General features: G+C 44.9%; 2 protein-coding genes across 4 annotated transcripts; one reads left to right on the forward strand and one right to left on the reverse strand.

Annotated features, from left to right (window-relative positions):
- The first annotated feature begins 7080 nt into the window (after nt 1-7080).
- LOC134220281 (L-asparaginase) lies at nt 7081-16957 on the forward strand. 3 transcript variants are annotated; one of them, XM_062699303.1, is made up of 4 exons: nt 7081-7280; nt 14590-14960; nt 15061-16046; nt 16107-16957. In XM_062699303.1, the coding sequence occupies exons 2-4, from the start codon at nt 14600-14602 to the stop codon at nt 16875-16877; spliced, it is 2118 nt and encodes a 705-aa protein (XP_062555287.1). In that variant the 5' UTR covers nt 7081-7280; nt 14590-14599; the 3' UTR covers nt 16878-16957. The 3 variants fall into 3 exon arrangements, with proteins under 3 accessions (XP_062555287.1, XP_062555279.1, XP_062555293.1); XM_062699295.1 differs by lacking the exon at nt 7081-7280 and adding an exon at nt 7378-7683; XM_062699309.1 differs by lacking the exon at nt 7081-7280 and adding an exon at nt 7380-7679.
- LOC134220388 (uncharacterized) lies at nt 16859-21270 on the reverse strand. The gene is made up of 4 exons (XM_062699446.1): nt 20437-21270; nt 20297-20377; nt 17394-17550; nt 16859-17331 (listed from the first exon to the last, which is right to left on the reverse strand). Exons 1-4 carry the CDS (start codon nt 20734-20736, stop codon nt 16985-16987), a joined length of 885 nt encoding a protein of 294 aa, XP_062555430.1. The 5' UTR covers nt 20737-21270; the 3' UTR covers nt 16859-16984.
- Between the last annotated feature and the right edge of the window lie 5088 nt (nt 21271-26358).

A 26358-nucleotide genomic window follows, 5' to 3' on the forward strand; every position in this document is an offset into this window, starting at 1 on the left:
TGAATCTTCCGGTTTTCCAGAAGAGCTCGCTGCATGGGAATTCACAAATCCCTTTTCTTTTGATCGGTCGCGGGTGTTGCTTCGCCTCATCTCTGGATCAAAGAGTACCACACTGGACGCGTCCCGCACGACGGACACCATATAGTCGCCAAATGTTTTCAGATCCGGTTGTTGGAATCCTCTCCTGTATCCAGCCCACATCATGCGCTGGTCCGCGGGAAGTTTCGCCACCAGATCTTGCAGCAGCGATGGATTCGACAAATGAGCACGCTCGTCCGCCGCTTCAATATGGTCACATAGTGCCTGCATCGCCATCCCGAAGTCGATCAATCCTTCTAACTTGTCCGATCGTGGGGCTGGAATTTCCCGCACCTTGCGGAGAAGAGCGTTTATCAGCAACTCCGGACGTCCAAACCGCATACGAAGGGTTTCGAGCACCTGCGGCACCGCTGCCGGTAACACCAACCGACTACGCACGGTTTCAAGTGCTGCTCCAGACAAACACCGTTGCAGGCGAAGCATGTTCTCACCGTTTGAAAACCCGCATGCTTCCGTGGTGTATTGGTAGTTCGATATGAAAATCGGCAGCTCCGCCGGGTCACCAGTGAATCGCGGGATATCCTTAGCCAGGGACTGCCTTGCTGCTAACTGTCGTTGTGTGGGAGCACCATTTTGCACTGGGGGAAAGCTCACTAGGTTTTGATGCACTCTTTCTGGTTGACGAGGTGACTGAGACACTGAGACGATTGAAATGCACGCGAGGAGAAATTACGCGTTTGTTCGCCGATTGTAGAATCGTTTAGATCATCATTCAATTCTGTACTTACTGGGCGCGCGAGAGCGTCTCGCTGCTGCTCTTGGGGAACGTTAGGAGGTGTATATATTTTGACCGAGCGCGCGTTTGCTCGCTGCTGCTCTCGGGTTATTTGTATGTTGGTCGTGGGGTATTTATTTATGGCATTTAGATTCATATAATCAGTAGGAATTCTGAAGGCTTGACGCTTACCTGGTGGTTCCATGTCATTCGGACGAATTTCAGACATTGGATTAGCTTGACTTACCGGTGGTGGGCCAGTTTAGCTTACCGGTTTCCTTAAAGGCCAAAGATCACTCGGCCGAAAAGTCTCACATTCTACTCCGGTATTGGCGTGACGTTCCGTCGGCGTCGATTCGTTCTCGTGAGTTGGTTGCAACCTGCTACCCGTTGGAATGGCTCCAGTCTGCTTCACCGAGTGCGATTGGTTCGTTAGTTTTGGCGGTAGCAGCTCTGTCGGGTTTGTCGCCTTTGGATTCTGTGACCGTTCATTTCCTTCCGCGGTGGGCTGGAGTCCTTCTAATAATTTCCGACAAAGCTCTAGCTGTTCATGAAGGGAAGACAGCTGTTCAGATGTTGGGTTGGCGCGAGTCTCGCACTGCTCAACCCGTTCTCTGAGTTCCTTAAAGGCTGCGTCGGGTTTCTTCATACCTCGCAGGTATTTCACTGAATCGATGCGTTGGTTCTTGGAGTTACCACTGGCGGGTTCGAGCGTTGGTTGACCGTCGTCGGAGCTCCCGGTGGGAGCGGTGTTGAAAGGTGCTTATTTGGTGTGCGAGTGCCCGCTTCATCGTTACGTCATCCGTTTCGTACATCTTCCGGTTCATCGTCGCCGATGGCTTCGTCGATCAACTTCTGCTGTTCATCAAGGTGGCGGCGTTGCATCTCCAGTTCTAAACGAGCCCGTTCCAGCTTTTGCCGCTCCACCAGCTGACTTAGGCAGACGGAAAAGGTCGATGTTGTACTAGAGCGGCTGGATCCACTACGCACGACTTCGTCGCTCCGTTGGGTACAATCACCACACCCAAACGATCGGCCCGCGACGCTTTCGTTCACTTCTGCACATGTGTAGTGCTCCAAGCGTCGCATTGGTCGCATTGGACCATGTCCTCTACACTAGGGATCCTATAATCCTATAGGATCCCTACTCTACACTGTCCGGACGATGACAGGCCGCGCAGTTAGATTCCTCTTCCAATTGTCCATCCATAGTGGCCTTTCCACTCAACATTCCCACGAATTTTTGAAGTTTGTTGTGGGAGGTAGGGCGTGTCAATAAAAGGCGGTCAGTTTTGAGAGCGATAAATGCTTCAAACTGTAATTGATTATAATCGGTAAGTACTTATGGTTTGCTTTACAATAAATCAACACTTACAAGTCGGTGCGCTTACTTCTTGTCGCGCCCTACATCGAATCCTCGCCTGATCGTAAGGTAATTTCTAGGTAAGTATTAGGTTATATTATTTATTTCATTTCAGTATAATTTGATTTTTACTTTTCTTTTCAGGTGCGTACGGATTCATTACTAACCTCAATCTGACCTGCGTTATCGTTAACTAGCGGTTTGATCGATACTGTTTTCCGGGTACTATCACTTCGCAAATAACAAGAAAGAGAATTAAATCGAATTAATTTATTAATTAAATTGCCTTTTCTTACACGGAATCCACTCCACTACTCACTCGGCGGTGCCAAAACGAACAATACGAACCGGAACCTGTCCCACAGTTCGGCCCTGTCATTCTATATGAAGCGTCGCTTTCACAAGTGCCGCGTCGCTTTCGAGCTTGCACATGGCCAGGGGGACCAGTTCGACGTACTAATGTACCAAAAGTGTAACTGTAAAAACTTCTCTTTCTCAATTCGTTTTCCAAATGAATTGTGCAGGAGTACACTTTTTCTTTATATGGAAGAGCGTGTGTCATATCCACTCTTTATCACACAAACGCACAAGTGTAAAGAAAACAGAAAAATGTCAATTGTAAACAGTCAATAAGGCATACATTTAGGCTGAGTCCTAAATCTTTAATGGAAATTAACGTTTTAAGCGCCTGAACATAGACCTTTTTATTTACAACAGCAAAACACACGCGACTGAAAAAGTTCTCACTCTTATCGATCATGTTTCTCCCGGCTTGATATACACGCAAGTGTAAGCGCTCGCAAGTGTGAATCGATACACTTCTCTTTATAGGTAAGAGCTCCACACATTTCTAGGCAAAGAGTGAGAAATGACCAACTCTGGCCCTGATAAGAGTCGTTTGTTTAAGTTTTCAATGGGAATTAGATATAAGAAAGTTGCTTTTCGGCGCACGCGAGCCATTTTGATCGGGATTCCACAGAGAATGACAAATTCTAAGAATCCTACGAAATTTTCTCGCAAGATTCTGAATTATTGTTGTGAAGGATAACAACAGAAATTTGACTCAAGACGAAGTTTCTTCATGTTACAAAACATTATCTTGGCATATGTCTGTCTGAGTGATGTTCGCAGATGGGTGGTTGCTGTAGATAGTTTCCACTACAGTGACTATAAAAACAGTGTCGTCAAGTGTCAGAATTGGAACAGAATCGTCTGTCAGTTCCATACAAATGCGCGTTCCAAACGAGCAGGAGACCTGTCAAACGTGGCACACATGACGTTACTCTTCTTGTAGGACTCTAGTTTCCACTGAGGTGGCGTCTTCATCTATTTTATACACAATCCACCATTTTGTACAAAAAAGGTTGATCCGACTATCTGAAATAAACTTTCTTCGAAATGCAAAACTCAATCGTAACTAGCGAATTTGATAGCGCGTCAGAGGAAGATGTTATCACGCCAAACCCGATGCCACCGAAATATTCCATTTTCGCAATTAACTCTTTCTTGCTATTAAATGCTGGTCCTGAGAAGAGCCAATGTTCTTTTCCCAATGCGCCTTTCCACTAACTAACTGCATCCAAACGCTTGTCGGCACCTTGCATTGAAATTGTCCGACCGCCACTTGATGATTTTTCGCTAAACCTCCCTAAACCTTACCAATTGAACTAAATTTTCAGCATTGCCACTGCTACCCACGCCTTCGTGCTGCTGTGTTCGCTCCGCTGCATCAAATTTTGTCGAACCGCTCTTTGCGGAATTTCGATCAAAATGTCTCGCGCGCGCGCTGAAAAGCAGCTTCTTGTATTCAAAAAAATAAGCTCGTTAGCTGTGATCTGATGTGGGTGTAAATATAACGTGCACTCATAATGATTAATGGAGGGGCTAATGGAATTACTTCATTAGATATAAGAAAGTCGCTTTCCGGCGCGCGCGAGCCATGTTGATCGGGATTCCGCAGGCAGACAAGGGGTCTCTCTCTCTCTCTCTCTCTCTCTCTCTCTCTCTCTCTCTCTCTCTCTCTCTCTCTCTCTCTCTCTCTCTCTCTCTCTCTCTCTCTCTCTCTCTCTCTCTCTCTCTCTCTCTCTCTCTCTCTCTCTCTCTCTCTCTCTCTCTCTCTCTCTCTCTCTCTCTCTCTCTCTCTCTCTCTCTCTCTCTCTCTCTCTCTCTCTCTCTCTCTCTCTCTCTCTCTCTCTCTCTCTCTCTCTCTCTCTCTCTCTCTCTCTCTCTCTCTCTATAGAAAATAAATGAAGATCATTCAGTGTTCGTTTCTTGAGGCGTGAACACGTCATTTGTTTGCAAGTGTCCAACGCTTATTTTCAACAAAAAAAGTAAGTTGATGAACGAATTTGCTTGGCTACGACAGTATGTTAGATGTTTTTGCTATCATTCAAAGCAATCCGAAAACTACATCGTTTGCTTTCAAAATATGTGAAGTGATGTATCAACAAAACACATACGGTATGCAATTCGTCCTTTATAAATGTATTGTTTTGCAATATGTTATTCATGTCCGTGACCGTAAAACTATCACGGAGCGAACCGACAGGTATTCCATGCGCTTGGAAACAGCTTTTAAACGGCAGTTTTTGTTCGTAAAGTTGAGCTTTGACTATGTAGCAGCAGCACATACTTCAAAGTAAGTAAAATGGTTCCGGTGAATTGATATCATTGGGTTTTGGCCTGTGTTGGGAATGTGATCCTGGCCGAAAATATTTGTTATTGCCCTATTTTCTATTGTGCTGTGAACCATATTTTCAGTTTTTATAATGACGGTCATAATGACGAATTTTTTCGAGCGTTCTCGCGAATTCCAATTTGGTATGTGGGTATGGTGTTATATAGGGGAACGGTTCGCCACTTCTATTTCTCCTATTTCAATCCCATCAAAAACAAAGCAATGGAAAGGAATTTGGTTTGTTTATTATTTTTGTGATTTTTTCAGCAGTGAGCACGTATGTTGACAAAAAGAAACGGAGAGAGCCAAGGGGTAACGCTTTAGGCTGTCACTCAGCGGGTCTATGTTCGATGCTCATCCTGACTCTCTTTATTCCCCACAATCGCGTTTGCGGTTCATCGCCTCCACAAGCCATGGAGCGTCCATAACCACTACCGGCGTAGCCGGAGAGAAGGTTCAGTGACCCACGCTGGCGCTGCGCACCGAAAGGGTCTCCGAAACGCGAGGAGCTCTTGGAAATCCGGAAGCTTGTTCCTTCACTTGTCATAAGACGATTTTGTACCATCCCATTTAATTCCGCCACTTGATTGTACCTTGACAGATACGTATTTCGACCTCAACAGTAAGGTCGTCTTCAGTGTCTCGTACTTGAGTACTTGAGTAACGCTTGGTAACATGAAGGAAGAGTATATGAATCATCGACATTGATTTGATATGCAGAAGCTTGCTTCATAAGGGCCACATGATCGATTGAAAATTAAGTGCGTACTCTTGCCCCACTCTACTCTATTGTTGAAATATCATATAAACCCGTCGGAAACGGTAACGAACATATCTGCTGAAGAAATGAAGAAAATCCATCCAGCCGTTTTCGAGTTAGGCGGATACGAACACAGACCATTTCATTTTTATATATATAGATATGCTCTCATTATATTTTCAGGCTTTGCTCGGGTCACCTCTACTTCAGCGTCTCGTACTTGACTCGACTAAGTCGGCATGACTTGCTCAATTTACCAGAACCGTCTAATCGAAGTATGACTGTCTAATGAATATCAATATTTACACACAACACTGTGATAAATAGCTCAGACGTTTACCCTACGTAATGAGAATATTCATGCTGCCACGCTGCCCCCACCGCGACAGAGATAAGGAAAGTCAACCAACATAGATGCTTATCTCGACCTTCTCGGTTGAAACGCCAAAAAATTGCTTCCACGCTTCCACCACAAATAGATAAAAAGTTTGATGATGACAAAAAGGGTTCAAGACACGGTAGCGAATTGTACACCAAATTTGTTTACTAGAAAAAAAATCTCAATTTAGCAGAAATTACCTGCACTCAATTTGTTTCAGCAATTCAGAACGCTGATGTTTATGCCGTTTAAGTATTAAAGTCGCACCATGTTTGACAGCTTAATCTTTCTTATAATCTGCATTCGGAACAAAGGTACTGAATTTGTTCTGGTTCGGTTGATGCACTCTAAAGTCATGCTGAAAAAGGTGAATGATATATCGATTCACAATGGTTGATGTCTTTGCTAATGACGGAATGAGCAGGTGTTCAAATATAAATCGTCAGTTATTAGCACAGCAATTAGTCAGTGATGAATTAACATCGAAATTTGAGGTTCCAGACGGATTGTTCTTTGCCATCATTCAATTTAAAAAAAAGGTCCCACCTACTGCGGTATTTGTAAAATAATCCTCTTGTTTATCCCATAAATTTATTTATACGATAAATTTGCATACCAGTCAGATGTGAGAATTGGCGATGTAATACACCGTAAGATGTCCTCATTGAATGAGTGCCACGTGATTGACAACCAAGATAATCCCTGGCGCGTTCTAAATGATTCATCATGTCAATTTATTAGATAAAAGCTACAGTAATCAGCATCGGTGCGCATTTTCTGATTTAGTTTGGTTTGTCTGGCAAACAATCTTCTACGAACTACAGTTAACTATCCTTTATTCGATGTTCTGGTACTCGCTGAATTCTCCGAATTCGATATAATTTCTGACTACTGTGATCAATTTCCCAGAGCTTTATCTCTGTAACTCGATAAACTCCCACTCATCCGTTTCGTACCGAGTAAACGAGAGTTCACTGTAGCTGCATTAGTAAAACGTATTCTAACAGTGCACCAAACGATGCAAACGGTCCAGGCAGAGCCACAGCCAGGTAGTTGCATACGGCGCGCAACGAGGGTTGGTAGACACGGCGAAGAATGTGTGAAATTCGAAAAAGAAAAACTTAGATAAACGATCCACCGAGGAATAAAGTACAACCGGGCAGAAGTCGACCAAGCCAGTGATATCGCGTCCGTTCGACGGAGCGCAGCAGAAGCAGTTTCCAGATCAGTGGACGCAAGGGGTGCTTCCCTACTTCAGGGGTGTGGCAGTAGACTCAAACGAAGAAGGTAAAATATCTTAAGCAAACCCGCTTGTCTGTTTCCATGGTTACGCGCGTGTTCGCTGTGTCTGCGCGGTGCTGGTGGTTGTGAGAATGGGAAGCATAAGAACACAAAAATCATATGTTTCTTCCTTATGAAAGTGGCGAACGAATTTCGCAACAGCGAATCGAAACACGTGCGTGCGCATAGCAGTAGAGAGTGTGGGTTATGGAAGACAAGTTTTTCACAGTTAGTACGAAATCAACAGAATCCGTGACTTGGTGATATTTAAAACGCATTTCCTGCAAAAGAAAAACGTGGTAAAGTGTCGTGTAATTGGTTTTATCAATTTATTAAACTGTGTTTAATTTCGAAACGTGAAATAATGCAACCCTGTGGAAATGCTGTTTACAAAGCAAGTTAAGTGTAGGTAATCGATTTCAGTGGATAAAATTAAAGAAAAGAAACGAAACAACATTCACTTTCAAAGAGAAACTGGGTGGTACTTTAACTGTACCCAATTGGTTCAATGCCCATGGTCAAAGTTGATTGTGTATTGCCAATCACCTGCACTCAGCAGGTGCGATATTGTGGTGATCGAAGCAGGCCCTACAACTTAATTGCAAAGTCATTGTTCTACAGTGACCTTGACCCATTTACGCGCCATGTGTTAGGACAGTGATGCAATTATAGTATTTACCATTGCCATTTGCGTACGATTAATTTGGATGTTATTCGAGATTCGGAAATGTTATCCTAAGATAATAACATTTAAGACGTAGTTTTTGCTAAGTCACCGGAAGTTTTTTAACGTTAATTCGATCGAATAACTTGAAATTACTACGACAATTGCATTTGTCATATCAAAATATTTCGTAAGCAAAATGACGCATGAATAAACTTCTTCAAACCCAGACAGGTTGTGGACTAACAGTATCCGCATCATCAGATAAATGGGTGTTAATCCGCGAATACACATTAACAATTTCAAATATCAACAGTCTCGACTGATACGAATAACAAACCTTATTTTGCGACATGTGGCTATTGCTATAGTCCTTTCGAGAGGTTTGTTCTATTTGTCACTTAAATTCGATTGCCTCTCAGTAAATATTTATCGAACATTGAACAGCCGACTGCTCGGCATAGATTTTCAAAGTGAATGAATAACGAGAATAAGTCACACATTTTCGTTGCTAAGCAATCAAGCCCGTTTCGTTTACTTTCTATATTAGGCAGCATTAAACAATAGAAAATATTCCCCATTTGAAACGAACGTTTCAGTTGATGGTAAAAATGAAACTTCAACGTGATTTCGACATAAAATTTTACGATCGATTAAGTCGCGAACCAATTAATTAGTGAACCTTCGATTAAAAAGCGCCGCAACTAATCTACCTCCTATGTATAATGGTCGTACGCCTCGTAGCGATCGGGGCAAGAACGAGCTCGAAAAAGGGCTACATTGGTCGCAAACGCGTCTTCCTCGATTGCATACAGGCAGCGAGTGTGTGGTCTGTACGGGAGTCGCGGTGGCTCTTTTTAACGTTCTCTGATAAAAGCAGCTTTTGCTGTCAGCATTCGTACTACATGTCCAGCTCATAGAAATCTGACGTATTTTATCATCTTATCGATTTATGAATTTTTGAACATATTGTACACCTCGTGATTTATTCGTTAGCGCCATTTACCGTTTTACACCACGCCTCCAAGTATAACATCTCCCACTTTACGGCTAACATTATTTCACATGTCGGGAGTGCTTTAAGATATATGAACTCGTGGGAAATGTGGCGGCTGTTTGTCTGTAGTTTGAATTTCGCTTGACTCTATGTTTCATGATAATTGTTTAGCTTGATAAGCCCGCCATAGCCACGCGATCTCCACTTAGAAGTCACCCAGCGAAATTCCTTATCTCAATCTGCTAAGTGAACACGCCAAAAAATCTTACCCTGTTCCTTGTTTTTACCACATACTGTCCGTACTTTCACCATAAGATAGATATTGTAAATAGATAGTAAAGATAGTCAACTTTGCTTCTATTATGTACTGCATGCTAACGATATCGTTTGGTGGAATTAAGTTTGTTTGTCGAGCAATTTGCGTTGGTGGCGCCAAAAAGGTGCTATTCAAATCTTCTCTAAGGCTGTGAACCATTCCACCGATTCGTTGAACTTTTAGTTAAAATTTGACACTTCGATGGTTATTTTCCCATCGTGGTTAAAATTTTACTCCGAAGCCGACCCATTTGAGTTTTGACAGATTGATAGTTATTCGGAACGAAATGGATTTGGCGCCAATTTTCTCACGAACAAAGTTTAACTATCGAACTGTCAAATCTAACCATGCTTCCGGAGCAGGGTTATTTTTAACCACGGCGAAATAATCATCGAACTGTCAAATTTTAACTAAAAGTTAAACGAATCGGTGGAATGGTTCACAGCCTAAATGTTTCAACGAAATTTTGTTCGAGGCACCATGTCTGTTCCTTGTGCTTCGGGATCTTCCTCAGATTCATTTATTCGTACATTGGCGCAAGCATTTCCGCTTCAGTTTCATAAAAAAACACCTTATTACAATGCGATATCAGATTCTTTAATTTTGGTCACTGGTCACTGCAATACATAAAGACATAGTCGTCTTCATTCAGCTCCGTCCATGGATGCATGTCGCCAACCATGCGGTCCATGAAGGGTGCGCAAATCGTCTTCCACCTGATCGATCCAGCGAGGTCTCCTCTCAGGAAGGCGGAGAGCGAAGTGACGGAAGCTGCAACTAGCAGCACCATAGTCTCTCCAGCAGCGATGTGGGTGGTCGCCGAGTAACTCGATGATATCAACGAGTACACGAGCGCAAGGCAGAACATCAGTAAAGAACTGAAACAGAACCTTCGGATACTCCGCCAGGCTGTTCTAGTCGCAAGACAAGAACAGGATGTGTTTATCAGGCAGGTGGTGGGAAGAGAGAAGGCCGACAAAGGTGCCCAAACCGATGCCTTCTCCTTCTTTGGAGGAGCGACCATGGCCCAGGAGGCGATTGATTTCGCTTTGGCGGCCAATGAAGAAAAAACCCGCAACGGCCCAGATAGCAATCCGGCCAAGGTGCTCATAGCAGCGCCAAACGACGTGCAACCATAAAGGCCAAACATCGTCTGGACGGAGCAGATCGGGGTGCAGAGGAGCCCGAAGGGCGTCGATCCGAGAAGGTACGCAGGTAGCCTACCTTAGGTTACCGGTTGCGGAAGCCAAAAAGGTAATGGAACGAGGGAAGTTGAAGATCGGCTGGTCGGTATGCCCAGTAAGCAAACTCCAGCCGCCTTCAGTGGACAGGTGCTATCGGTGCTTAGAGTCGGGGCACAATTCCTTCAACTACAAGGGCCCAAACCGTAGCAACCTGCCGTCGTTTTGGTGAGGAAGGGCATAAGGTGCAGGAATGCGATATGCCTCATCTGCGCCAGCGAAATGCAAGCATGTAACCACGTTATGGGTGGACCTTCGTGTCCTATCGGAGTGATAACCAAGAAGAAGCCGAGCAAGTAACACAGCTGAATCTTAAGCACTGTGCAACTGCCCAGCAGCTGCTGTGGCAGTCGGTCTCAGAGTCGACGTCTAGGATGGCGGCTATTTGCACGGCCACGACGGAGCAGCACCCGATCCAAGAGATGGTACACTCTTCTGCTGAGGGTGTCGCAATAGCCAAAAGCAATTGTAGCTGCTATGCCCCACCAAGGCGGCCATTAGAACAGTTCAACCAGATGACCGATAGGCTATCGTCTGACGTAGTGGGTCGTAAGCAGGAGATTTTAACGCTTGGGCAGTGGAGTGAGGCAGCCGCTGCTCCAATCGAAGGTGTCAACCGTTACTAGAGGCGCTAGCGAAGCTCAACGCAGTGCTCAGAGTCAATGATAGTTCCGATAGCACGTTCAGAAGGAACGGGGTCGAGTCATGGATTGACGTAACGTTTGTCAGTCCTAGTCTTGACCAGACTTGGACTGGAGGGTGGACGAGAGTTACAGCCATAGTGATCATCTAGCCATTTACTTCAAGACTATGGCATGCAACATCCGAGGTCCGGGGATCCCGGTCAGGTCTGTGGGTTGATGACCAATCACTTCGACAGCAAAGTTTTCACCGCGGCCTTGGGACTTGAAGCCAACACTGAAGGTCTAAGCGGGGATGCGTTGGTAGCTGTCCTATCACGCGCGTGCGATGCCACCATGCCGAGAAATGGCAGACGCCCGGTATACTGGTGGAGTGCCGAGATTGCGGCCCTTCGATCAACTTGCCTCAAGGCTAGACGAAGAATGCAACGTCCCCGCACCGAGGATGAAAGAGCGTACCGCCTTGAAATATTTCGAGGTGCAAAACTGACCATTAACAAGGCCATCCAGAGCAGCAAGAGAGCGTGTTTCGACAAGATAAGCGAAGGTGCCAATAATGCAAATCCGTGGGGTGACGCCTAAAGGAAAGTGATGGCCAAGACCAAAGGGGGTCTTCAACCCCGGACGGTCCCCAGATAGGTTGGCGAGGATTATCGAGGAACTCTTCACGTCCCAAGCCACAAGTCCCTGGCCTCTTGCACCGCAAGGCAATATGGGTGCGGCCTAAATGGTGGTTCCGGTGACGAACGAAGAGTTACTCGCGGTGGCCAAATCTCTGGTAACGGACGAAGCTCCATGACCTGATGGAATTCCGAACAGCGCTCTCAAGGCAGCAGTCATAGCGAACCCGACCATGTTCAGGCTAGCTATGCAGAGGTGCCTTGACAAGTGTAGATTCCACGAATGATGGAAAAGACAGAAATTGGTGCTGTTGCAGAAGGCCGGGAAGCATCCAGGCGACCCATCGGCGTATAGACAGGATAATCCTCAACAGGCTACGTCAGCCTGTTGAGGGTACGGACGGCCTGTGAAGGAATCAGTTCGGTTTTCGCAAGGGTTAGTCCACGTTAGACGTTATTAACTCGGTGGTAAAGACCGCCGAGGTAGCGATCCAACAGAAAAGGCGAGGTATTCGATACTGTGCGTTAGTGACACTTGATGTGAAGAACGCATTCAACAGCGCAAGCTCTGCCGAGGCGTGGCCACCGACGTCACTAAGAGAGGAGTTTGCCGCCGACGCTGTGTAGAAATATTGTATATTCTTGGAAGACTTTCCGATATCGTTAGGCTTGGACCGGTAATTCTGAATCTGACTTCACGGCATAAAACCGACCCATCCGAAAACCTGTGGTCATGATTTCTGTATTCGCCATATAACAGTTCTGTCACCGACCTTCTAAATGCCTCTTAATTATCTCTTCGACGAAAGCTTCACACTGTGGGGCTGTTTATGGTGGCTGAAGAAGAATGCCAGCTCCATGGTCTATGTCAGTGGACCAGGCCCACTGAGGGGAGACCGACCTATTTGCAGGTGGAGAGCTCTATTGTTTTCCCTGAGGGTGTTGAATTGGGTTCGGATCAAATTAACCCTGGTTTTGCAGCTGTCTTTTACCTCACCAGAATTAGTGGGGCAGAAAGGTTAGAGCCCGATGAAAGGAGACGTCATGGGAGACTCGGTGACCGATTCGGTCGCGGGTAAGGTGCCTAAGTGCACTGGTCTTGGAGACGCGGATAACCCCTCCAAGCAGCTTTTGCAGAGCAACGTATATTCATCGTTGCCAATCGACGATACCGGCAACACGCCAAAAAAAAAACGTAAAAAGCAGCAATCGCAGCTGCCACAAGTGCAACCAGAGCGGAAGGAGAAGTGCCCACCTGTGTTTGTGAAAAGCGATCCGCCGGATTTGCGCCCGAAAATTTGCCAACTGATCGCTAAGGGGCTTAAATGTACTCTTAAGCTCTGCAGCGAGGGCGTGAAAGTGATGCTGGCAAACAAGGACCATCATCAATTCGTCGTGGAGTTCCTCGAAGTTCACAAGTATTAGTACCACACTCATAACCACCCCGGCATGATTCCGCTCAAGGCTTTGCTGCGAGGGCTTCACGACATGAAGGAAGAAGATCTCATTGCGGAACTCTAGAGCTGCGGCCTGAAGTCAGTAATAGTGTACAAGATCGCTTATCACAACAAGACGAGGAGATATCGCGACCAGCTTAACCTGGTCCACCTGGAGCATGGCTTCAACACCTGGAATGACCTGAAGCTGGTAAGCGTTATAAATTACACCGTCGCGTCGTTGACTGGGAGCGATATCGGCCAGTGCACCACGACGTCACGCAGTGCACCAACTGCTTCAACTTCGGGCACGGAACCAGGAACTGCCGCATGAAGCCGCGCTGCAACAAGTGTGGCGAATCCCATATGACCGAAGCGTGCGACAAGGACTGTCCTAAGCGGGTGGCGTTTTTGGAAATCCGAAAGAAGGTTTTCACCAGGACCGTGTTCCTACTCTCAATGGGGTGAACTTTCCAGCCATCCCGGCTCCCCGTCGTGCGACTCCAATGCTCCCACCGTTACAACCGCACAAGCGACTAGCAGCAGCAGATGCGTCGGTTCAAGCTCCAGCACCGCCGAAAATGGCTGCTAGAGTGGGCCTGGTCAACTGGAACGCTTGCTCGCCGAAGAGCAAAACCATCGAGGGCCAAAACGGAAGGCGATCGTCAACATTCCGGACTTTCGAATTGTGCGACTCTACCGGCCAGGAGAGGTGGTGAATACCCTGATAGAATAGCTCACCAGCTGAAAGATCTGTATCAACGCGGCGAAGACCCAGGTCATGATTTTCTCCCATTCAAAGTCCCGCAAACATGTTTCGCCTGAGGCCTGTAAAATCATCCTCAATGACACGCGAGTTCGATTCTCGGTCCGGTTTATGATGTTTTCGGGTTGGAAACTTTCTTGACATCCTAGGCAAAGTGTAGGTACACATAAACGTGTACGAGAATTTGCGCTGCTGTGCCAACTTTTCTCCTTTCAGTCGCTTGCTGGTGGCCATCGTTTGTGGCTGCTTACGTTTGCCGTAATTGCCCATAGAGATATTAGTGCGTATTGTAAAATTCATCTAAAACAGTTCGAGATTTAGGCTTAGCGTACGACAGCCACCAATCCATCCATGTCCTATAGTTTCTGCGTTGTCGAGGAACAGTCTCACTACATCTTTTTTCTACAGTAATAGAACTGTGCGGCAAAAGCCATGCACCTTGTTGAAAGACGACTTGCCAATTACAAATAGACATGTTCAGTACTAAGAAACGTTTTGAAGTTTTAGACATAATGGATGAATGATCCCAATATAACGTTTCCTATTAAACATTTTGCGGCACAACCTCCTTTCACTGTGTTCAAATCTTCAGTAATCGAAAACGTCGAACCTTACAATGCTTTTCTTATTTCAGCCGCTTCAACATGTCGGATCCTGTCTCTCAAGTGGACAGCACTGTCCGGAACGACTCCGATAGCGACGGCGAAGAAGGCTTGGTGATGAACATTAAAAAGGCCCCGGCCACAGTCAATACTGCTTCCAAAGGTGCGTCTTTGAAGGTCAACGGTTCCGTCAATGGTAACGGCCTTCCACCCATCAACCGAAGCACTTCTTGGAAAAGCAAGCAGCTAATCGACGTCACACCCAGTGGAAGTCTAGACCTAAGCAAACTCTCGATGCGTCGGAATTCGAGCTACGGCAAACTGCCGTCGGAGAACCCAGAGGCCAAAGTGTTGGTCATCTACACCGGCGGTACGATCGGTATGATGCGCAATGATAAAAACGGTAAGCGAGAAGGTGTTAAAAAGCTGATGTTCATAATTAGACCACAAACATACAATCGAAAGAGCGTGTAAGAGTGCAAATATTTTTGTTTACCTTCCAGCGTTGGAGCCCAGACCGAATGAATTTGTTCGCAAAATACGTCATTACCCAAATATGCATGATGACACGTACGCTACCAAGCGATACGGTCCAGCGAAAAATATGGCTCCGTTGGTACTTCCTTTCGTAGACGGTGAACATCGAAGAATTCTGTATCAGATCTGCGAGTACGAACCGTTGCTCGATTCGTCCAATATGGGGATGAACGATTGGGTCCGAATCGCCAACGACATCAAGCAGTCGTACGAATTCTTCGACGGCTTCGTAGTGCTGCATGGTACGGATACTTTGTGCTACACCGCATCGGCGCTGTCGTTCATGTTTGAGAATCTCGGAAAGACGGTAATCTTGACTGGATCACAAATTCCCATTTTCGAAACCCGAACCGATGGGAAGGACAATTTTACGTCAGCCCTGATTTTGGCGGGGAATTACGTCATTCCCGAGGTGTGCGTATTCTTCAACAGTCGACTTTTCCGAGGTAATCGGACGATAAAAGTGAGTAGCGGATCGTTGGATGCATTCAACTCGCCGAATGCTGCACCGCTGGCTAAGATGGGAATAAATATGGAGATCGACTACCGCTTGATCTATCGGCCTTGCACGGTAGAGAAGTTCAACGTGCATGTCAAAATGGACGATAATGTGGGTCTGTTGCGGGTGTTTCCAAGTATTTCGATGGCTACGGTAAAGGCTTTCCTCCAACCACCGATGCGGGGAGTCGTACTACAGACATATGGAGCAGGGAATCTCCCCACGAACAGGTTCGATCTGCTGGAAGCCCTACGAGAGGCGGCTGATCGCGGCGTTCTTATCGTAAACTGTACCCAGTGTAATGAAGGAGCAGTTAGTGACCTGTACGAAACTGGTAGACAACTGCAGGATATAGGAGTCGTACCTGGATTTGACATGACTCCGGAAGCTGCGCTTGCCAAGCTGTCGTACGTCATCAGCAAGGACAATTGGAATCACGAGACCAAGAAGCTGGTAAATATATGTTTTTCTCAAATCTTAAGTTACCTTTCAAAAATGTTTATTCCATTTCAGATGTTGAAGAACAACCTCCGCGGCGAGTTGACTCACGAGAAGACCCCGGAGATGCAAGAATACGATCTGATAGACGCAGTTGCCCGAACTCTACAGTTAAACTCGGACAAAGAGTTGGTCCAACTGAAATCGTCACTTTTCCCCGCAATGGTCAATAGTGCCGTCCTGTCGGGGAACATTTCCAAGCTCAACAATCTCAAAGGCTACGGAGCGAACCTGTCGGCGGAAAATTACGATCGCCGAACAGCGCTGCACGTCGCCTGCTGCGAGGGAAATCTGGAAGTCGTACAGTACCTGCTTCAAAACGGAGCTGCCGTCCATATTCGCGATCGGTACGATCGAACACCGTTAATGGATGCGATTCTCAACGATCACTACGAGATCATTCGTTTGCTCATCAAATGTGGTGCTCATTTGACCGGATCGATTCGGGCTATAGGCGAGAGTCTATGCAGTGCAGCTGCTAGAAATCTGCTACATCGATTGGAGTCTTACCGAATTGCCGGTGCCGATTTATCACAAACCGATCCCAGTGGTCGAACGGCTCTGCACGTCGCAGCCATGTACGCAAACCTAGAAATGGCTAAATATCTGGTGAAGAACTACGTCGAAGTAAACACCGTAGACTTTCTAGGTCTAACCGCCCTGGACTACGCTGTCAAAGTTAACACACAACCTGTGATCGCTTTCCTGATGGAGAAGGATGCTAAGCGAGGTGACGAGATGGATCAAGTACCTGTACCCGACTTCGATGAGTCTTTCGATTACTAGTTTGTACTGGTTAAGACCTTTATTTAGTTCCTAAAATACAATTTGGCTAAGCTTATCTAATGAGTGGCTTGTCAACACTACTCCTAGTGTCAACTCGTAAACTGCTATCACTTCCTTGTTTTGGTGTGCCTCAGAATTCTTTGCACCGTTTCCGCCTTGATCCGACACGACGGAAACGCTTGCTCGCAGTTTAGATTCCGTCGTCCGATGTGGATCGCATCCTCGATCGCTGTACCGGTGGTAAATTTCAGTGCCCAGTCTGCTTCGCTCAAACCGTTGATCACGGTGTCCATCTTGCTGGCCCGATCTTCGATGACATTGTTCATGGCTTCCTTAACGTACCAACAAACCGTCCGTTGTGTGCAAGCTGTTGCGTCGATGTCGAACTTCTGCAAACTCCTGTCTACTGCCTCCATCAAGGACCACAGAGTGGTTAAGTCTGGGAAATCGCTAGCTGGAACATAGAGGGAAGGCCATCAGAGTTGGCGCGACAAACTTAGATGCAGATCAACACACCTCGTTGTTGCTTTTCGGTTGGTTTCATTGGTCCAAGAAGACCCATCATACCGTGGCTCTTGAAAAATCGCATAACGACACCTAACAACGCTCCTCCAATTGCCAGAAAACCTGCCAGAATTACTGCTCCAACGTTTACGTTTAGAGCGGGGACTCCCTAAAATAATAATTGAATTTGTACAACTTGTTGAAAGCATTCCATTTTAAGCACACAAAGCTGCAAATCGTTATCTTGGAAACCACGTGCCCAGCCATTTTTCAACAGCACGAGCTAAGAAAACTGTAATGCTCATAAGGGTGAAACATTGGTAGATCATTTGCTTTCGTATGCTGAGCAATCGACTTTGATTTCTGCACTGTACAAAGATTTGGGCTTTCACACGTTGAAGCAAAAATAAATTTATACCATAACCTATTGAATTCGGATTGATTCAATTTAACTGAATAAAAATAAAATTATGTCGGAATTTAAATAAACTCCTGTCCGAATTTGGATAAATTCCTGTCCGAATTTGATTAAATTCCTGTCGAATGAATCCTGTCACACTGCGAATGAATTTCTAGCGAAATTCTGAAGAATTCCTTTCAGAATTCGGAAGAATTCCTTTCGGAATTCGGAAGAATTCCTTTCGGAATTCGGAAGAATTCCTTCCGGAATTCGGAAGAATTCCTTCCGGAATTCGGAAGAATTCCTTCCGGAATTCGGAAGAATTCCTTTCGGAATTCGGAAGAATTCCTTTCGGAATTCGGAAGAATTCCTTTCGGAATTCGGAAGAATTCCTTTCGGAATTCGGAAGAATTCCTTTCGGAATTCGGAAGAATTCCTTTCGGAATTCGGAAGAATTCCTTCCGGAATTCGGAAGAATTCCTTCCGGAATTCGGAAGAATTCCTTCCGGAATTCGGAAGAATTCCTTCCGGAATTCGGAAGAATTCCTTCCGGAATTCGGAAGAATTCCTTCCGGAATTCGGAAGAATTCCTTCCGGAATTCGGAAGAATTCCTTCCGGAATTCGGAAGAATTCCTTCCGGAATTCGGAAGAATTCCTTCCGGAATTCGGAAGAATTCCTTCCGGAATTCGGAAGAATTCCTTCCGGAATTCGGAAGAATTCCTTCCGGAATTCGGAAGAATTCCTTCCGGAATTCGGAAGAATTCCTTCCGGAATTCGGAAGAATTCCTTCCGGAATTCGGAAGAATTCCTTCCGGAATTCGGAAGAATTCCTTCCGGAATTCGGAAGAATTCCTTCCGGAATTCGGAAGAATTCCTTCCGGAATTCGGAAGAATTCCTTCCGGAATTCGGAAGAATTCCTTCGGGAATTCGGAAGAATTCCTTCGGGAATTCGGAAGAATTCCTTCGGGAATTCGGAAGAATTCCTTCGGGAATTCGGAAGAATTCCTTCGGGAATTCGGAAGAATTCCTTCGGGAATTCGGAAGAATTCCTTCGGGAATTCGGAAGAATTCCTTCGGGAATTCGGAAGAATTCCTTCGGGAATTCGGAAGAATTCCTTCGGGAATTCGGAAGAATTCCTTCCGGAATTCGGAAGAATTCCTTCCGGAATTCGGAAGAATTCCTTCCGGAATTCGGAAGAATTCCTTCCGGAATTCGGAAGAATTCCTTCCGGAATTCGGAAGAATTCCTTCCGGAATTCGGAAGAATTCCTTCCGGAATTCGGAAGAATTCCTTCCGGAATTCGGAATTCGGAATTCGGAAGAATTCCTTCCGGAATTCGGAAGAATTCCTTCCGGAATTCGGAAGAATTCCTTCCGGAATTCGGAAGAATTCCTTCCGGAATTCGGAAGAATTCCTTCCGGAATTCGGAAGAATTCCTTCCGGAATTCGGAAGAATTCCTTCCGGAATTCGGAAGAATTCCTTCCGGAATTCGGAAGAATTCCTTCCGGAATTCGGAAGAATTCCTTCCGGAATTCGGAAGAATTCCTTCCGGAATTCGGAAGAATTCCTTCCGGAATTCGGAAGAATTCCTTCCGGAATTCGGAAGAATTCCTTCCGGAATTCGAACAGAATTCCGTTCGGAATTCGGAAGAATTCCTTCCGGAATTCGGAAGAATTCCTTCCGGAATTCGGAAGAATTCCTTCCGGAATTCGGAAGAATTCCTTCCGGAATTCGGAAGAATTCCTTCCGGAATTCGGAAGAATTCCTTCCGGAATTCGGAAGAATTCCTCCCGGAATTCGGAAGAATTCCTCCCGGAATTCGGAAGAATTCCTCCCGGAATTCGGAAGAATTCCTATCGGAATTCGGAATGGGAAGAATTCCTGGCGGAATTCGATTGAATTCCTGGCGAAAATCGAATGTATTCCTGGCGGAATTCGAATGAATTCCTGTTGGAATTTGAATGAACTCCTGTCGGAATTCGAATGAATTCCTGTCGGACTTCGAATGAATTTCTAGCGGAATTCGAATGAATTCCTGTCGGAGTTCAAATGAATTCCTGTCGGACTTCCAATGAATTTCTGTCGCACTTCGAATAAATTTCTACCGGAATTCAAATTCATTCCTGCCAGAGTTCAAATGAATTCCTGTTGGATTTTGAATGAATTCCTGTTGGATTTCGAATGAATTCCTGTCGGAATTCGAATGAATTCCTATCGGAATTTGAATGCATTCCTATCGGAATTCGAATGCATTCCTATCGGAATTCGAATGAATTCCTGTTGGACTTCGAATGAATTCATGTCGAACTTCGAATGAATTCATGTCGAACTTCGAATGAATTCATGTCGAACTTCCAATGAATTTCTGTTGGAATTCGAAATTTGGATAAAATTCTGCTGGAATTCTGATGAATTCCTTATTTATAATTATTTCGTTTGGGGAAATTCATTCGGGTTGGTAATAACTTTCACGATAACTTACTTAGCATGATAAATTGGCTTTAAATACCTTCATAATCGAGCCCATAACTCCACTGACAGACTCCTGCACAGGTATTGTGAGAAACGGAATGGCGAAGTCTATTTCGACCTGAAAATTAAAAAATACTATAACTCGACATCCTTAACGAAACGGACACCATAACAAACCTCAATATTGTCATTTTTAGTGTGAAAGCTCACAAACTTCGGCTCCCGGTTGCCTCTTCTCGCACTTCTAATCAATCCATCGCCCAGCTTCTTGTGAGACTCGTCGAGCGCCAAAAACTGCGCCTCACTATCCATCAGCATCTGTTTGCTCTGGTACAGTCGGTGCTGTATGCTGACGCTGCCGTTGCCGCCAAGTCCCGGACTAACCCACGGAATGATCGTCATCATCAGCAACCCGACTGGGAAAATCGCGGCGGTTCTACCGAGAACATGGACGGCATCGACCGGTTGCAGCAGCATGTCGTCGCGGATGATGTCTGAACTGGTGCAGTGCAATTACCAAACTGTTGATCGCAACCTGCAGTCAAATCAAGCTCAGGAAAACTGGAGCTCATTGCAACACTGGTACACCTCCATATGCCGGGTGGTGGTGGCTGCAACTCATAAATTTTCTTTCTGATGAATCGCAAATGTGAAATGAGGTGCTCTAATTTGCGACATACGCATGGCAGACAATAGGAATAGGCAGAGCATCAAACGGATCACGTGATGTAATCCTTGTTACGCTGCATCATTTACGAAGGCTAAACAATGGATCGTGATTCGCAGTAGGCTTGTTGTTAGCAAGAATAACAACATTGGTGACAGATCTTTGAGCATTGCATTGTAGTAGTCCATCACAAGTTAGGCGCAATAAGGCGTAACGCACGTGTTTCAAACGTTGCCAGTAGCAGCAACCATTGCCCATGAGTGCGGATTCACAGGTTGCTTAGATCGCGCTCACATGGATGGGAAGGAAGATGGAGATGAAAGTTTGTGAAGCGATAAATTGAACACCGGTAACGAGGAAGCTAGGAATGAAGTAATGATATCGCATAATCTAAACGCATGTGACTTTGTTAAATTGAAAAACGTTTCACTAATTTACGAAAATGATATCGAGACAGTTAGAGCTAAGTTTTAATACGGTCATTAAAAAAGAATTTCTGCATTCATTATGCACAATTGATTTATGAGTGAATATCGCCTTACTGCCTGGAAGTTAGTAAGCAATTACAGATAAGAAATCTTTTGTGTTTACGCAGTTATGATCCGCAATGTTCGAGAGACACTGCATGGAGGACAAAAGACTTCCGGTGATTTTCAAAGTAGCCAGGGTTTGCATCGGGTTAAAGAACGCATCGAGTAAGGGAGAGTTCATTGTACTTTTTTTTAATCTTTATCTATGTAACTTTTTAGTTAATAATAAGTTAATCACCAGTACTTTTTAGTTTTTCACTGAAACTACATGAGTAATGGTTTGGTAGAGAGAATCGTGTAACAGTTAATAAAAATACACGAAAATGAAAGTGCAAGTGCATGGAGTAAGATAATTAAAACTGCTGCTAAATCTATAATAAGTTTTTTATCAATCAAATTTTTAATAATCAATGGCATGAGGTCAATAAATCATTATCAGTTACGCCACTAAGCTGAGAAGACGAGGTATACCTCGTTAAGCATAAGTACGTTAGACATAAAGACGTTAGGCATAAGTACGTTAGGTATAATGGACGCTAGGCATAACGGACGTTAGGTATAATGGACGTTAGGCATGAAATGACCCAAAGAACAGCCTATGACATAAAGAAGGCAGAATTATGCCACACATCCGTTATACCTAACGTTCATTATGCCTTACGTACTTATGCTTAACGTCCTTATGCCTAACGTACTTATGACTAACGTCGCGGACCCGAGAAGATGTGCTTCACTACACTATAATTGGCGACAAACGAAAAAAAAACTGGAATCGTGTCGATGGTGTTCAGAAATCCACTTTAAGGGATGAAGTATGCAGTATGACTGTATTGCAGAACTCGAAGTCGCGAATTGATTCTGACAAACCATGTCATTTGATGTCTTGAAATACTAGAACCTGAAGTACGGGTGACGAGACCACTTCATTGAATGTCTCAGGACAGATCATGGGATCTGCAGTAGTCAGGATTAATCCCACTAACCATGCTTTCGGAAACCGGTACCACCACGTGGCGATGCAGCTCCTCGACGAATATTGCGTTCCTCAGGTTTCAAAAGCATATGAAAGAAAGAGGTTTCGTCAGATGGCACCCGGCCCGAATGAGAAGCTCGACGCGCTTGTCATCCGGTTGAAAAAGAAAACATCCTATTGTGATTACAGCGATCAAGTAAACAACATGATCGTGGACCAAGTAATTGCGACTACAAAGAACATGCAACTTCGAAGCAAAAGATTATTCTTTGGATCAGGTGTTGGTCATAGGTCGTAGCTACGAGTCAGTCGACCTACAATTTGCTGGATGGAAAACCGCCGGAGAATTCAAACCAAGTACAGCTAAAGTTAACGCTAAGGGAAGATCCATTAATTACGTAACGCAAAAATTGGCCATTCTCATTCTTGTGTACGGACTGTAAAGTAATTTATGGATGCTCCCTAATCTAGGCGAAGAATCTATATGTAAAGTCGATACTGAGAGAAAGGTTCCGAAACCAACCCCACTGTGTCCGGTGCGATACGCGTCATGAATCATGTGATCCTTCATGTCCAATAAAATAAAAAAAAAATGCCGAATCTGTGGTTCGGTCATTTTGCTCGCTGCTGTGTTTCATTAGGGAAGATCCATTATTTACCTTACGCAAAAATTGGGCATTTTCAAGCCCCCCCCCCCCTGTCACACTTTTTGTATGAAACATCTGAAAAAGTTGTATGGATCCTTACACCTCGCTCAACCCCCTCCCCCTCTTAGCGTTACGTAATTTGGGTACACAATGTTACTACAGAAACCAAAGACAACAAGAATGATGGTGATGCTTTCGACTTATTGAAACAACTTGTTGGTGGAAAGCGGGCGGTAGAGCTCCCTTGATGTTCGTTATCGATACTGGGGCTGTTGAAGAAGGACTGGCGTATCCTAAAGCAGGGCGGTTTTTAGCCTTATACTAAGTCAAGAAAGAAAGTACCAACATTTTCAACAGCAACGGATCTAGCAATCTATTGACAGTGTTTCGAGTAGTGGAGACCGAGATAAAATTCAACAACAAGTCAAACTCATGTCAGAACTTTTTTTTCAACTTCTTTTTTTTTTTTAATTTTTGTTTGTTACATTATTTCTAATATTTCAAGTGTTTGGCCACTTGGCCCTTCATCTTTGATTCAGTTCAATAGCAATGGTTAGAATTTAAATGTAATTTATAAAGTTTATCTAATGTATCAGAATAGCCTTATAGTACGTTCAGATTATGAGCTTTATCACTTGATATAGCGAATCTTGACATGAGATGCCATATGCATTATTGCCAGTGAAAACTAGATGTACAAACACTGATGTCAAGATGCTCTATATCAAGTGATATAGCTCATAATCTGAACGTACTATTAGGGAGGCATTGATTAATTTAGAAAATTTGATAGCCAAACTACTATGTACACTAATATTTACAATAATAACTTGATAATCTAAATTGGAACTTGTTCCTCGAGCAAGATGTTGAGATTTTCGGCAGACGCAAGTAACCGGTGATGAATAGCTTTTTCGAATAGATAACCCTGAGAGAAAAAATGGTAACTTGGCTTAGAAACCTCGCAGTTAATAACTGTGGAAGTGCTTAAAGATCAGAGAAAGGTGCTCAAAGAACGGAGCACTCATATGTTTGAAGTTCGAGATTCAGAATGCTGTCGAAGCCTGTTTTTCGATGATTTGATATAGGCCATCAATTCGCCAGCTGAGATCTCCAACTCCTCCGAGAAGTCTTTGGGAATAAGATGGATGTTATTACAGGGCTGGTAGCGATGAATGCCGTTTAAAATAGTGACTTTAGTGACCAACGATGACGAAAAGGGACCAAATATTGACCTTCAATAGCAGAAAAAGAGACCAAATAGTGACTTTTGTATAAAGTTTTAAATCGAGGATAGAGCTACAAGTTGCATTAGCTTTGTTATTATATGATTCGTAGATTTCAAACTAGTGTTTTAATTTTGAAATCCTTATGTAGAATGCTATTAGAAATCATTTTTATTTATTACCAGACTAAGGCCGGAGTGGCCTGTGCTGCACATAAAAGTCTTCTCCATTTAGCTCGGTCCATGGCTGCACATCGCCAACCACGCAGTCTGCGGAGGGTCCGCAAATCGTCCTCCACCTTGCCCGCTGTGCACCTCGCCTTCTTGTTCCCGTCGGATCGTTGTCGAGAACCATTTTCGCCGGATTACTGTCTGACATTCTGGCTACGTGCCAAGCCCACCGCAGTCTACCGATTTTCGCGGTGTGAACGACGGATGGTTCTACCAACAGCTGATGCAACTCGTGGTTCATTCGCCTCCTCCACGTACCGTCCGCCATCTGCACCCCACTATATATGGTACGCAACACTTTCCTTTCGAAAACTCCCAGTGCGCGTTGGTCCTCCACGAGCATCGTCCAGGTCTCGTGTCCGTAGAGAACTACCGGTCTTATAAGAGTTTTGTAGATAATCAGTTTGGCACAGCGGCGAACTCTATTCGATCGGAGCGTTTTGCGGAGTCCAAAGTACGTACGATTTCCTGCCATGATGCGTCTCCGAATTTCTCTGCTGGAATCGTTATCGGCGGTCACCAGTGAACCCAAGTACACGAATCTACAATCACCTCGATTTTGTCACCACCGATAGAAACTCGTGGTGGGTGGCTTACATTGTCCTCTCTTGAGCCTCTTCCTATCATGTTGATGACTAGTCCAATCCGTTTAGCTTCGCTTTTCAGCCTGCTGTAGGCTTCCTCCATCCTCTCAAAGTTACGTGCCATGATATCAATGTCGTCGGCGAAGCCAAATAACTGGACGGATTTCGTGAAAATCGTTCCACTCGTGTCGATCCCTGCCCTTCGTATTACTCCCTCCAAAGCGATGTTGAATAGCAGACACGAAAGACCATCACCTTGCAGTAAACCTCTGCGCGTATTAGTCGGTGGCATAAGATTTGGGAGAGTACCTTGTTCAGCAATGTGATTTCGCGTTAGTTGCTACTATCCAACTTATCGCCCTTTTGTAGATGGAACACACGACACCTTCCATCCACTCATGCGGCAGAACCTCATCCTCCCAAGCATTTGTAATTCCCCAGTGCAGCGCTATAGCCAGTGCCTCACCACCGTGTTTAAACAGCTCTCCTGGTAGTTGGTCAACTCCAGGGGCTTTGTTGTTTTTCAGCCGGCCGATCTCCTCCTGGATTTCCTGGAGATTCGGAGCCGGAAGTCGCATGTCCTGCGCGCGTGCTCCTAGGTTCATTACCATACCGCCACCGTTGTCTGCCACATTGCCATTCAGGTGCAGACATTATCCTGCATAGGCAAAAATGCGCGTTGTGATCTGCCCATGCGTTTTTTTTGTATATCTTTATTAGTCCTTTTGTTATCAACAAAAACACCCTTACGATACCGAAGATCAAAAAATTGTCAGTTTTTCACTTATTTTGACGATTCTGGTTGTTACGGATTCAGGAACTTACCCGCAATTCGATAGATGTTACATAGAACCGATTCGGATTAACTGGTTGTTGGAATTCCGGATTAACTGGACCAAGACCCAAAGTTTGTATAAATAATTATATTCCGTAAACAGGTTCCCGCGGGGCTTAAAGTGGTCACAAACTCATTCTGAAGAAACTTTGGCAATATGGATATCACAATTCTTGAAATTGTTTCGGAAGCATGAAAGTCCAGTCGGACCAGTCATCCTGGAATAAGTTCCAGTGGGGCCTAAAGTGGCCACAAACTTATTCTGAAGAAACCATGGCAATATGGGTGTCAAAATTTATGAAATTGTTTCGGAAGCATGATCTGATGAGTAATTAGGCCATTGGAACAGGTTTCCGTGGGCCCAATGGGTTCCCTCATTTAGAAGGAACCCTAGTAACCTTCCTTTT

The sequence above is a fragment of the Armigeres subalbatus genome, chromosome 1 (genome assembly GCF_024139115.2).
Source record: "Armigeres subalbatus isolate Guangzhou_Male chromosome 1, GZ_Asu_2, whole genome shotgun sequence".
Lineage (NCBI taxonomy): Eukaryota > Metazoa > Arthropoda > Insecta > Diptera > Culicidae > Armigeres > Armigeres subalbatus.